The sequence below is a fragment of the Choloepus didactylus genome, chromosome 21 (assembly GCF_015220235.1).
Source record: "Choloepus didactylus isolate mChoDid1 chromosome 21, mChoDid1.pri, whole genome shotgun sequence".
Taxonomy (NCBI): Eukaryota; Metazoa; Chordata; class Mammalia; order Pilosa; family Megalonychidae; genus Choloepus; species Choloepus didactylus.
In genome coordinates this window covers 17,969,268-17,982,245 of record NC_051327.1, presented here as the reverse complement: position 1 = coordinate 17,982,245, position 12,978 = coordinate 17,969,268, and the positions used below count along the sequence as shown (strand labels likewise).

The 12,978-nt window shown below is 54.8% G+C and overlaps 1 protein-coding gene across 8 annotated transcripts in view; it reads left to right on the top strand.

Annotated features, from left to right (window-relative positions):
• Positions 1-12,978, top strand: part of CUX1 (cut like homeobox 1) — a 362,321-nt gene that overhangs the window by 283,598 nt on the left and 65,745 nt on the right. For 3 of the 8 annotated variants that reach the window (XM_037815373.1, XM_037815372.1, XM_037815371.1), the window contains exons 12-17: positions 4,245-4,303; positions 7,571-7,619; positions 8,408-8,504; positions 9,520-10,191; positions 11,296-11,361; positions 12,591-12,692. In XM_037815373.1, coding sequence (XP_037671301.1) covers positions 4,245-4,303; positions 7,571-7,619; positions 8,408-8,504; positions 9,520-10,191; positions 11,296-11,361; positions 12,591-12,692 — 1,045 coding nt within the window. The remainder of the gene's footprint in view (positions 1-4,244; positions 4,304-7,570; positions 7,620-8,407; positions 8,505-9,519; positions 10,192-11,295; positions 11,362-12,590; positions 12,693-12,978) is intronic. The other 5 variants (XM_037815379.1, XM_037815378.1, XM_037815376.1 and 2 more) reach the window with 3 other exon arrangements.

Below are 12,978 nucleotides of genomic sequence, written 5' to 3'. Positions count from 1 at the left end.
AAATAGGTGCCTGTAAAATTGCCGCAAATCAGTTGGTGTTGCTGGAAATGCTGGAGGAGAGTTCATTCTTTATAGGAATCGTACAATGAAGACAACACCTGGTGAAGCGCAGTCACTTGGTGAATACATCCAGGTATTTCCCATGCAGACCGTCCCCAGCTGAGAGGCCATCCAGCTGACCATGACACACAATGTCCAGGTGGCCCAGATTCCAAGCCCCCTGTCCCCACAGTCAGCAGCAGCTCTGTTCCCCGAGGCCCCGGGCAGGCCTGGACCACGGCTCACGCAAGTTGCAGGTGCCCTGTGACCTGTCAGCCGGATAGAGGTTCCTGCCTCCTCTGTCCAGAGCCACACCCCTTCAGCTCCCCCACTCTTTGCCCTCCAATTTACAATCTCTGAGCATCAGAACATCTTTTCTCCTTTAAGGGGAAACAGCAAGTCCTCCACTGTAACCGTCACCACCACCCCCATCTGGCCTTGGGGGTCCGTCTTGTCTTCTTGCATTCTCAGCGTCCCTGTAGGGGATGCTTAGCATTTTCCCAAGTAATCAAAAGGGTTCCAGGAAGGCTCAGGCTTGTGTTCCCCTACCGGGGCCCCCCCATGCCCGGCAGCAGCAGAGCCCACCTCTCCCCCAAGGAACCGTGAAGCCCGGGAGTTCTCATCCGAGAACCAGTTCTGGGGAGTTCAGTAGACAACGAAGGGCGCTCTGGCTTGTCCCCAGCAGCAGAGACACGTGTCAGCCAGGGGGGTTGTGCCCAGGCCACACCTGCTCAGGCCCCCAGGGCAGGGCCCGGGTGAAGCCAGGGAGTCGCACCCTTTCCCGCTCCTCGGTGCCCGTCCACTCCAGGCCCGCCGGAAGCCCAGCTCTCTTCACCCCAGAGAAAACGTTGCAGTGTGGACATCTCTCTGCCCCTCAGTCTGTGTTTGGTGGCAGAGAGACAGCTCTGCCCTGGCCATACACTGTGGCTCCTGCTGCCCTGCCCTTGGGCGACCCGGCCTTGGTCGGACCCTGTCAGTCGAGAGTCCTAGAGCGTGGAGGACCCCATTTTATAACTTAAGTGGGATCGCCGTCTTTTGTAAATTTAGTGCCTAATTTGCTGTATGCCAGAATACATTGCATGTTAAATTACACATCTTGATTGTTTAAGCCTTAGCCAGGATTTTATGAATTTCACGTAGAAAATTGACTAATTCAAGACATACTTGCTGAGCACCTGCTGAGTTCCTGGAGCCATGTGTGTACTTTCGACCTAATTATGAAAACCATCCTGTCCATGTGGACCTTGGTGGCCTGCACCTGCTTGGCCCACGTTGGCCCATCCAGTCCTCACCGCTGTCCTTTGAAAACACCATTAGTCGTCACTCTCCCCACTTTTCCAATGAGGAACGTGAGGCCCCGGCAGGCTAAGCCTGTCCTCCAAGGTCCCCTCAGCCAGGGCAGGACTGGGGTTGGACATTTGACCTTTTCTCCCCTCTCGAGGGACGCCCCGTGCAGTCCTTAAACATGACTTCCTACTAGATAATCCGATTCCCAGATGCTGCCTTTGTGACACCAGCTGGGGAGCCCCCAGAGCAGCTCAGGCATCTGGGCTACTTCCCCATGACAGCAGGGACGTGAGAACGTCATAAACTGCGCCCCTGGTGACCCTGAACTCCAGAGCCTCCTCAGACGCCATTTAGGCACAGCCGTCCCGCTTTGCTCACTGGGGTTGGGGGCTTAGTAACGGCCGCAGTGACAGCAGCAGGCTCCATCGTGCCCTGTGCTGAGCCCCTAATGAGCACCAGGTCACAGGATCCTCCCGCCAGCCCTGGAAGCCGGGCACCGTTATCCCCGTTTCATAGAGGAGGACATGGAGGCTTAGGGAAGCGAGGTGGCTCTCCACGGTCACGCTGCAAATGAGCAGCAGAGCCAGGCCATGGCCCAGATCTGTGGGTCGCCGGAACCACAGCTTCCCTGCCCCTCCAGCCTCACCCCCACCTGGGGCCCACTGCAGCTCTGGCCAGGGTCTGCGTGGTAGAACCCCAGTGGCATTTTCCTTTCTTGGAACAGCTTGCTCTGCAGACACACTGAGGTTATCGAATCAGGTAGTGTGAGCAATGTCCGGACCACGCCGAGAACGCTGCACCCTGCCCGATGGCTGTTGGCATCTTCCTTCAGAGAGAATGACCCTTCCGGTTGCCCCTTCCAGTCTTTGAAACTAGACTTGTGGGTGTTCAGAAAGGAGTCTCTGATCAGAGAGCTGACTGCTGCGGGCAGGTGGTCTTTCTTCTGTGCTGGGCAGTGCAGCCGCACCCCTGCTGCAAACGCAGTCTTGAGGGGTGGCGCTGCCAGTGGGGTGACTTACGGGAGATTGAAGTGAGGTCGAGGCTAAAGGAACTCTGTGGGTTAGCACAGCCTCTCTGGCCAGGCTCGTCTGCCCAAAGATGTGGGAAGAGCCTCAGCGGTTTACAGAAGAGGACCTGGAACTTCTTGACTTTGCCGTCCCCAGGTAGATGGCAGAAATTTCCATGGAAACCGTTTAGTTCTCGGTGAAAATGTTCATATCTAACTAAACTACACAGATTCTGGTCCTAAAAGTCTCAGATCAGGGCCCATCACAAGCCTTCCAAGAAATGCTGCCACCTGTCCTCTCAGGAGGTGCAAACTGGTGGTAGCCAGATCACAGGGGCCTCCGGAGCCAGCCTCTGCACCCAGTCCACTCTTCCTGTAATTGCGTCATTCTCAGTTCACAGATGTGAAGTTCATTAACGTGCCCAGAGGCCCCCAGCTTGTGACAGAATTGCCGTCCAATTCAGGCCATAGGCCTCTGCCAGCTTATCAAGTCCCCGGGTCCTCCATGCTTTTCCGTCTCACCTCCCTTCTCCCCATCTTCCTCCTCTCCTCTGAGCAGGACCAAGTATGATGTGTTTTGCGTCCCAGCGACGCTGTGGGTGATCTTTTGTTAGGGCCGGCTGGCCCATTAGTACTTCCTGCTATTTGACAATAGGGGAAAGAATGAAATAGTCATTTCTTTATCAGCACCTTCCGAGAATCTTTTGTAGGAAAATGATTACATGCTGCCCCCTGTTTGATTATGACTGAGAAAACCATTATAGTATATAAATTTGGCAAGAGATCTTAAAAAGGAACTAGGGCAGAACAATTTTATGCAGCGGAGAAGACACACACCAGAACTCACCAGCTAAGGCAATTAGGCAAAGGCAAAGTGAGTAGATTTAGTTTAGAGACCGCCTGCATTCTTCTTGCAGTGGGCACAGGTGTACACAGAGGCCTCGGGACCCAGGTGGGTGTCTCCTCCCAAGACTCTAGAATGTTCTCCGTCTCCTTTGAATTGCTTCTTGGTCGTGGCTGCTCAACTGGAAATCTGTGAGAGGGAAGGTGCTGGCATGTTGGGAAATGGCATCTGTTCACCCCGGACTTGGAAACCCGCTGAATCTTCAGACCTGCCCCTGAGTCCTCATGTTTCATGCTGAAACGCCTTTTTTCCCCCAAGGAGCTCCATTTGGGGCATGTCACAAAGCAGATCCGTCCAGAAACACCCTAGAAGGCAGTGCCTTTTCCCATTGGCCGCTCTAGGCCAGAGGGATCCTCCCAGCAAGAAAGCCCTGCAGAGCCCAGGCGGACGGCAGCCACTGCTAACAGCCACCGAGTGTCCACTGCATTGTACTGTGGAATGGAAACGTGATGTCACTCCCCTCGGCCCCTGGGCCTTGCTAGAGCCTCCCCTGGCCGGGACCCCCACCACCCCAGCCCATCAGGCAGGCCAAGGCTCTGAAATCCCAGCACTGGGGCTTCAGGGTTCAGGTGCTTTGTTCCTGGTGACTGACAACGATCCTCTAGAACAAGGGGCTTTTCTCCCTTGTGGACGGGGCCCCACCGCAGGTGTTGACAGCTACCGGCAGGAGTCAGACTGACACATTTAGTGGAGAGCCACACGCCGCTTTTACAAAGCCGGAAGAGCTTTTCATTCCTTAGCCACTTCATGTTAGTTCACACAAAATGGCCTTTTCCTTCTACTTGCTTTAGGTTTCATGTCATAACCCTGCGTTGTTCTGTCTGTGTGCGTGTGCACACCAGGCCAGAAGAGAGGACAAAAGATGACACGAAGACATTGTCAACTTCCATTTGTACGCGTTTGTTTTTCCTCTCAGGGACAGGCTGAATGTTCTACGGGGAATGTCGCCAGTGAATTCCATCGATCTGCTTTCAGACACTGCCACTAATAAAATCCCTCTCTTTTCAGCAACTGGAAGAAAAACTCAAAGGACAGGCTGACTATGAAGAAGTGAAGAAAGAATTAAAGTAAGTGTGGGCACGCCTGCTTGGCCATCCACGCCACGGCAGGTTAGGGGCACGTGCTGACAAACCCTGCCACCGTCCCCAGCGCTCAGCCCCGGTATGCGCACCTGGGGTAAATTTGGGGTACAGTCCTGGGGCTCCCTGATGCTGGACAGGCCTGTGGACATTTGCACTGAGGGCTGTCCCTGGAGCCTGTGGGCCTTTTATAAAACTTATAAAATGTACAGAATCAGGGAAGCCATTGCCTTTATAAAAATTACAAAATTCAAGCTTACTTTCCAGCTATAAATTGCTGAAACAAGCAGAGGAAGGAAACGTTTCCAATTTGCAGAATCCACGTGGCCTCACTTTCCTGTGCCTCCTCGACTCTGGAACCTTCTTTTCCCAACCTCCTGCGGCCCGTCTGTGAGGCTGCAGCAGAAAGTGGGTCTCCCCTTAAGTGGTAAAGCTCACACTCTCAGGAGACATGTCCTCCTCCCAGGCCCCACCCTCCTGGCCCCCCAAGTCCGTCACCCCCTGGCTTCCCTGACCTCAGCCCCTCCACAGCACCCACACCTGCCCTTCACCTTGCCTGTCAGGGCCACACCCTGACCCTCCCCGCCTCCACTCCCAGGCCATCGGGCACTGCAGGGGCCCATCGGCCTCACAGCTCCCTGTGTTCTGCTCTCCATGGTACTTTGCAGGTTTTGCACCTCCCACAAAGGCTCTTCTCTGCCCCCGTCTGCCCCCAGCTGTACCCTGACCTCCCACAGCAGACGCCCTAAGTCTCCGTAAAGGAGGTGACAGAATCTGCCACAGCTTCCCCCCTGGCTGCAGATCGGTCCTCCTCTTTGCGTTCCCTCTGGCCTTGGCTCCCGCCGGCCCTCCCTGCGGACTGACCCTTTCACCTGGACCTTGGGTCCCTGCCTTCCTCCTCCCACCTTCCATTCCATCTGGAACTTTCTCTCTTGCCGACATTTTCGAATTCTATTAAAATAAGCCTGCATCCACGCACCGTGCTGTTCCCTCTGGGCTGCTAACAAACCTCGCACAAGGGTCTCCTGGCCTTTCTTGTGGCACATCCAGTGGCGTTCTCTCGGTCCTGATCTTCTCCAGCCGCCCCGTAGCTGGACCCCAGCCCTCCCCAGCCCTTGTCCCCACCCCATTCCCTCAGGCCACAGTCAGCCTCTGCTGGCACCTCCAGGGACCAACCCTGCACGGCTCTCCAGATCTAGCCTCTCCGAGCTCTGCACTCTTCCCCTCGCCCTAGCCGTCCTTTAGTGACGTGTGTCTTACCTGGCTGACCTCCTGCACCTGCCTCTGTCCCAGTCTTCCCCTCCTTTCCCCCTTCTTCCCCTTCTCCAAGTTCTGAATCACACATGAAGGCCTTCCCCCCCAGCCCACCTCCCTTCCCACTTGGGGATGGCCATGAAGACTGAGTGGGACCTGGGGGTCACCTTGAACAACCCCTTCTTTCTCCATGCTCGTCCAAGGCTTCCAGACTCTGGACTGCAGCTCTTTCTCATCCGTTCCCTCCCAGAACTGCCTCCGCCTTCTGCTGGCCCTTCCTGCTGCTGTCCCCACTGCCCCACTCGCCCCTGAAAGCTCCAGGGGGTCCAGCAGCTTCTCCACTGAATGGCTCCCTATGTCCTACTGAATCGAATGCCCCCTCCACACCTTTCCTGTCCCCACACCCTCCCCACCACTCCCCACAAGGGCCGTCTCTCTGCCTCCCCACCTCCGTGGGTCCCCCCACCACCACAGTGCTTGGGAGAAAATCCCACTCCACCAAAGCCTGTCATGAAACCGAGACCCGTCTCCAACCAGATGGAGCTCTCCCGCCAAGGATGCCACACGGTTTCCTCTTTAAGCATACGATTTGGATTTTTGTCTTGTACCCATAATGGATTGTTGATTTCACAAGAGCAGGAGTCAGGGCTGGTTCTAGTTCTCTACAGGGCCAGGCAGATAATAGGTCACTGCTAAATATGTTTTGAAAAAATGAAGAGCTACTTGTGCTTCTAGAATGAATTGATAGACTTGGCCTTTTAGGACATGATCTTAGAGGAGGCATCAAAAGAGGGACAAGAATAGAGTCACAAACAACATGACACCCGGTAGGAAGGGACATGGAGACCCAGGCGGCCCGTCCCTTCCCTGCCACTGATGGGATCCAGTCCAGCGTCTTTACTGCTTTCAGTGGCACACGATAAAATTACTTGGCTTACCCATGTCAGCTCCTTTTCACTCTGGTTTTTGTTGCTTTGTATGATGAGGGTCACCCAGAGAGACAGACACCGATAAGCTAAGAGATTAGTCCTTAATTTAAACGGAGCAGTGGCCGTGGCAGAGAAGGCTCTCCTGCACCCTGGGCTCCTCTGCCCCTGGTGGTACTTTTACACACCGGGGTCTCTCGCTGACACACCCACTGAGCTGAAAGAAGGGTAGCGGCCACAGTCGTGGCTCGAGAAGGCTGGGACCAGACCAGCGTCCATGGTGCCCCAGCCCTTCCCCACATGCGGCCAACTCTCAGCCTTCCTTTTCCCTCCTGGGTGTTTAGAAGGAACAGTTGAAGCTCCTTAGGGCCACACGGACCCATTTCCCTTCTCTCTACGATAGAGTCGCTGGAAGAGAGCAGTGTCCACAGTGAAAGGAATGCTGTCAGCAGTAGGTCTGGTGACCTGGACCTGCTCAGCTTTTGGACTTGTTGGCAGCTGGGAGGACCTGCGACTATTGTGGCCCTGCCCTCCCAGTGCCCGTGAGGACAGCAGTGAAACCACCCTTCCTTCTGCCTCCTGCCCTGGCCCCAGCTGGGCTGCACAGAAGTCCTGTGCTTTGGAGCCACCTAATTGTGGGACGTGGCTCTTTGCCCATTTCCCCAGCTCTGGGGGCCGTAGGGCCCAGGATGCAGGCAGCACCAAAGCAAGAGGGTGACGCGGTCCCCCTCACGTGCTCTTTTGATATCACTTTTCCATTCCCATGCAGCCTTTCAAATACAGTCCCCGGCTACAGTGTCACGTCTGTATTAAACTTTAAAATTTCACTCCAAACAGACTTGGTGTGATTCCATATGGAATGATTTACATGCTGGGCGGGAAACTTTTGCTAGCCAACTGCTAGTTGAGCGGTGATTCTAGAGACATCATCGGACCACACTGCTGCCAGGAAAGTTGTCAAAGTTGTCAGTTACTTGGTCCCTGGCGCGCAGGAACTTGGAATGTTAACGTTTATTAGCGGGACTGTCCTCAGAGGTGTGAGTAGAAAATAACGGTTCTGTCTTGCTCTTCACAGCATCCTGAAATCCATGGAGTTCGCCCCGTCCGAGGGAGCTGGGCCGCAGGTACGTGGTCGGCACCTGCTCCACCGCTGGCCACATGGGGTCCCCGGGCGTGTCTCCAAGGCTCAGAGTTAACTTGCGAGTTAATCTCTCTTTGGAGGATAACGGCACACAGCCAATGAGTAAATCCCAAGAACATTTAGCCAAGTTAAAGCCAAAAAGAGAAAAGTTAATGTTTGCTGAACTGGTGACTCGGTTCAAATGAAACAGCGATTTAACTCAGGCTGGTCCTGAGAACCTGGACAGAAACCGTTTCAGGTTGTGTTAAAGATCAGCCTAAAATGGATTGGCTTAGGAACTATAATTATCTATTTACGGCCTCTGGTGGGAGAGGAACAGGGATCTGGCGGCCAATTAAAATTTAAGGCATCAAGTGGAATCTCACTTCCGATGCCGAGGGGACAGTCGATGTCTCTTGTTGGGCAAGGGAAAAAAGTATTTACCTTTACAATTATTTCCTGAAAGAGGCTCGTGACTCGGCAGCCAGCCCTGTTGCCAGATGCTTTTCGGTTTAGACTGCTCGAATTTGGGGACAGACTAGAGAATAATTGTCTAGAAGCTATGTGAGTCTAGAGGAAGAAAAACAACTTCACTTGAAATTAGTCCTTTTGAAAGCAACCTGAACCCACACATGCACACACACGCACACACATGCACGCATGTTAGAAATCTTTGGGGGAGACTGGCTTTCTGCAAGGCATGTCCGAGTCGACAGATGGTGGGGCGGCCGCCGGGCAGAGCGGGGTGGCTGGGGGGGCTGGCCCCGGAGTGAGCCCCGCTCTGCCGTCTAGGATGCGTCCAAGCCCCTGGAGGTGCTGCTGCTGGAGAAGACCCGCTCGCTGCAGTCCGAGAACGCCGCGCTGCGCATCTCCAACAGCGACCTGAGCGGTAGGTGGCCGGGGTCTCGCGTGCGGGGCTTGGTTCGCTACCCGGGGGTCGTGGAAGAGGAAAGCGAACCGTGAGTCCGGGCGATGCGTGGCAGGGGTGGCACCGGCCGATGGAACCCGCGACTCAGGGGCGTCCGCGGCCGTCCTCCCCGCCGCTCCTCCCCTCTTGAAGCCGCCAACCGGCCAGGGTGGTCGGTTAGAGGACACGAGGCCGCAGGTCCCGGAAGGGACCCGTGGAGGAAATGTTGGCTTTTCTGGTGTGTTCCTAGTTGCGCGGCAAGCAGGCCAGGGGCGGACGCGAGCTCGGCCTCTCTCCGTGCGGTCTTCCCGGGGGCTGCGCCCATGCCCAGCCCCTGCCCCGCCGGGCTCAGCGGAGCTTTTCTTCCTTCGTCAGGTTTTCCTTGGGGCCGCGTCCCCCGGCCTTAGCCTTTCTTTGCTCGTCCCAAAGCGGTGGCGTCACTGACTGTGCTTCTGGTTTTGGCAGCTGGTAAACCGTGTAAAGGTGTCTTGGGCTCCGATGATAATTCATTCTTAACATGTGCGTGCCTTCGATCGAGCGGACTTGTTACCGTGCATTCGCCTCAGAGCAAGTGGTGTGAGACAACCCGTTGGTCCTAAAATGTCAGTGTTCGCTGCTCCTCAGTGGGGCCCCGCTGGTCACGCGCGAGTGCCCGAGGCCCGGCGAGAGGCCGGCGACCTGTCGACTCCCTCCTGCGCGTGCTCCCAGCTCCCTGTCACTCTAATGAGAGCTTGGATCTATATGTCAAGGGGATTCTCCAGGCTGCAACGTACAAGAAAGGCGCAAACATGAAATGCATGTTGCTTGTTTTGGGGGGGCCTCGTTTGGCTGATTACAAATTCAATCGAAAAACAAACCAACACAACCTCATTGGCCCTTGTAAAAGCCGCACTTTTTTTTTTCTCTCCCTTTCGTGGGGCAACCTTTGCATTTTGATCTTGGTTTTTTTTCCCCTTTGGAATCCCCCATAATGCATTATGTTTGCCCTTCCTTGTAGGGTCAGCCAGGAGAAAAGGGAAAGACCAGCCTGAGAGTCGGCGCCCTGGACTTTTGCCGGCCTCCCCTTCTTCTCAGTTGCCCCGCAACACGGGGGAGCAGGCTTCCAATTCTAATGGTACACACCAGTTCTCACCAGCGGGGTTAAGTCAAGACTTTTTCAGCTCATCCCTGGCAAGCCCCAGCCTAGCCCTGGCTTCTTCAGGAAAATTTGCACTAAACTCTCTCCTCCAGCGACAGCTCATGCAGTCCTTCTACTCCAAGGCCGTGCAGGAAGCAGGAAGCACAAGCCTGGTTTTCTCAACAGGTCCATACAGCACAAACCCCATACCTTCCCCGAGCCCATTACAGCAGAGCCCGGATGTCAACGGCACGGTCCCGTCTCCCGGCCAGGCAGAGAGCGCGGGGCCCGTCTCCGAGGGCGAGGAGATAGACACCGCGGAAATCGCCCGGCAGGTCAAAGAGCAGCTGATCAAGCACAATATCGGCCAGCGCATTTTTGGACACTACGTCTTGGGACTGTCGCAGGGGTCCGTGAGCGAGATTCTGGCCCGGCCCAAGCCCTGGAATAAACTGACTGTGCGAGGCAAGGAGCCTTTTCACAAGATGAAGCAGTTCCTCTCGGACGAGCAGAACATCCTGGCACTCCGCAGCATCCAAGGCAGACAAAGAGGTGAGAGACTCTCGTGGGGTAGCGCCCGCGTGTGAGCCCGTCACCGAGCCGTGTGTGTGCGTGTGCGCGCGTGTGCTCGTGTGCTGTGCATGTGCTAAAACATGTGGCCATCACATCAGGTAAAGTTCTTTTCAGTTCTGCCATTTCCAGAGCTCAAGGGGCAACGGGCATGAGCTAAAGCTGTTAGATGGGGGGCTGGCAGGGTGGTCTGGGCTCTCGGGCTCACTCAGCTCCTTGCACCTGGCAAGATGTGTCAGATCGGAGGGAGCCGAATTAGGCTCGACATCCTGGCATGTTGAGTGTCCAGGGCTCCGGTTAGCCTCTGGGGCCGGCCTCACGTTGGGCCAGCCAGCAGGGGAGCTGCACGCTGACCTGGCTCCTGGGGAGAGTAAAAGCAGCGCCATCTCCTCTTCCACCCCATAGAGGAGGGCAGGCCCTGCGGTCAGCTTATGTTCCATTAGTGACTCGCTTAGCGTTATGAACAAAATATACAGTATGCCAGCTTTGAATAAGACACATGAACATTTTATTAGAAAAAAAACATTTCTACCCCACTCTCCCCAGAAAGAAGTCCCCCTCTCTCTGATAATAGGGTGTCAGCCTGGTAAATCTCGGGGGTATCAAGAGAGAACTTTATCAGATACATTTGAAACATCCTGAACTTCAGACGCAAACAAACAGAGAAGGAAGGCGCTGTGATGGCACCAATCTGTGCAAGGAACGTAGACTTTTCCGTGGCGGTGTTCGCCAACATTGAGTGTCTTTGGATGACTAGCGTGGGCTTCGTTCTGGGGGCTGGTGGGTGACTGACTTAGAGGCCGCCCTCCTGACCCTGACGCTGACCCTGACCCCCTCCTTTGGTTTGATGCCGTAGGCTGCTACTTAGGTTCGTCTCCTCTCCTTTAGCGCTGGAGCCCCGGCCCCCGCTCGCCAGCCAGCCAGGGAAGGGCCTCTCAGAAGTTTCTAGTAACTCCCAAGTGGCACAGGAACCCCAGAGCCCTCTACTTAGTGGCAGGTGGCTCAGCTTTCATGTCACACAGCCCATATCGTCAGCACCACCATCCCCCTGATTGTTTTGTTCTTACCACACTTGTTTTTCAACAGAGAATCCAGGCCAGAGCCTGAACAGACTATTTCAGGAAGTTCCGAAACGAAGAAATGGGTCTGAAGGTATGTCGCAGGCAGATGTTTCTCTCTGCAGTCAGTGGCCTAGCAAGCAGCATGTCCTTAGCTGTGTATTTGGGTTAAAACTGTCCTGTGTGATTCTGGCCTGGAACCTGATGGAAAAACAGAGCTAGTAAGTATAAAACAAAGCACGGGCTCAAGCACTCAGTCCCCTCCCTCCTGAGCTGCCCGTCCCACGCAGTAGAGGTGAGACGCGGGTGACAAGGGGGCCACGTGGCCAAGACTTAGGCCCTTCCCAACCCCTAAATATTCCAGTTATTCCTTTCCTGTTTTCTCGGAAGCAGGTGGAAGAGTAACAGCTGTTGCTCTGAGAAAGATGAAATGACTTAGTTAAATCAGATACTGCTGCTTCCTCGTACTTTTCACTCTGAAATATGCCAGAAGGTCCCGCCGAGTGGGCAGATTCCAAATGCAGTCAGTTCCCCCATGGACCCTCGTGGCCGATCCCCGCTGTGCTCTCGGGAGTGGCGTCTTCACTGGGCTTGTTCCCCGGGGTCTACTTGTTTTTAAACGGTTTAATGTGGCGGTTCATATTTAGTAAGGTAGTGAAAAATTAAAACACGTGAATGGCTTCCGGAAGCACTGGGGCCCACGCCTCGCCACAGTGGCATCCGTGTGTCTTCACCTGTGTCCTTTAGGGGTTCCTGCAGGCTTCTTTCCTTGTTCAAAAATGTAACAAGAGACAGGATAGGATAATAGAATCGCAAATTTTTAAGTTGTATCTTCAGCCTCTTTACCTTGTCCCTCCAAATGACTGGTAGATAATCAGCTGCAATCCTTTTTTTTAATCCTTTCCCATTTGTCCTGCTTGGGATTCCAGCACCAAATAAATATGGTCCCGAGCCAAAGCAGATGTTGTAGTTGTTTTCAAAAAACTCATGAGAAAAAGTTACCTTTTCATCTGTCATCTTTTTTACACGGGATTAAACGCTTTGTCCTCCCCGATACCTACCCCAGGGGTGACGTCCAGACTGGGCAAAGGTGAGAGCCCCTCTCACCGGCAGAGTAAGGTTTGCCGTAGGAAGCCCTTCCTGCCCAGTCACATCCGCGCTGGGCAGTCGTGTCCACAGCAAGCACAGGTGGGGGCACACGCCTGCCTCCTGCCCGTCACGGGCCTCGGCCCTGAGCCCGTGTGTCAGGGTGACGCCCGCACGCAGCCCCGCTGTCCTCTGAGGGTGTTTGCTCTGTGTCAACGGTGCCCCTTCTCCCCGCAGGTAACATCACCACCCGGATCCGCGCCTCGGAGACCAGCTCCGACGAAGCCATCAAGTCCATCCTGGAACAGGCCAAAAGGGAGCTGCAAGTGCAGAAAGCTGGTAGGCTCCGCGTCCGCTTTCCCGGCCGCACACCCAGACCCGATGAAACGCTTTGTCACAAGTGCTCGGTCATCAGCAGTGACCTTTTAAAAAAAACAGCAGTGACTATATGTCCTCAGGCCTTTAGGCGGCCACAGAGAGGAGTGAGCCTGTGCTATTTGTCCTGTCCCTGCCCAACGGTGACCCAAGCGTGTGCCCTTAGAGTCCCCAACACTCAGCTTAAAATTAGTGCGCAGTTTGTACCAAATTCCCTTTTTAAATGCAATACAGGCTAGTTATTTGGATA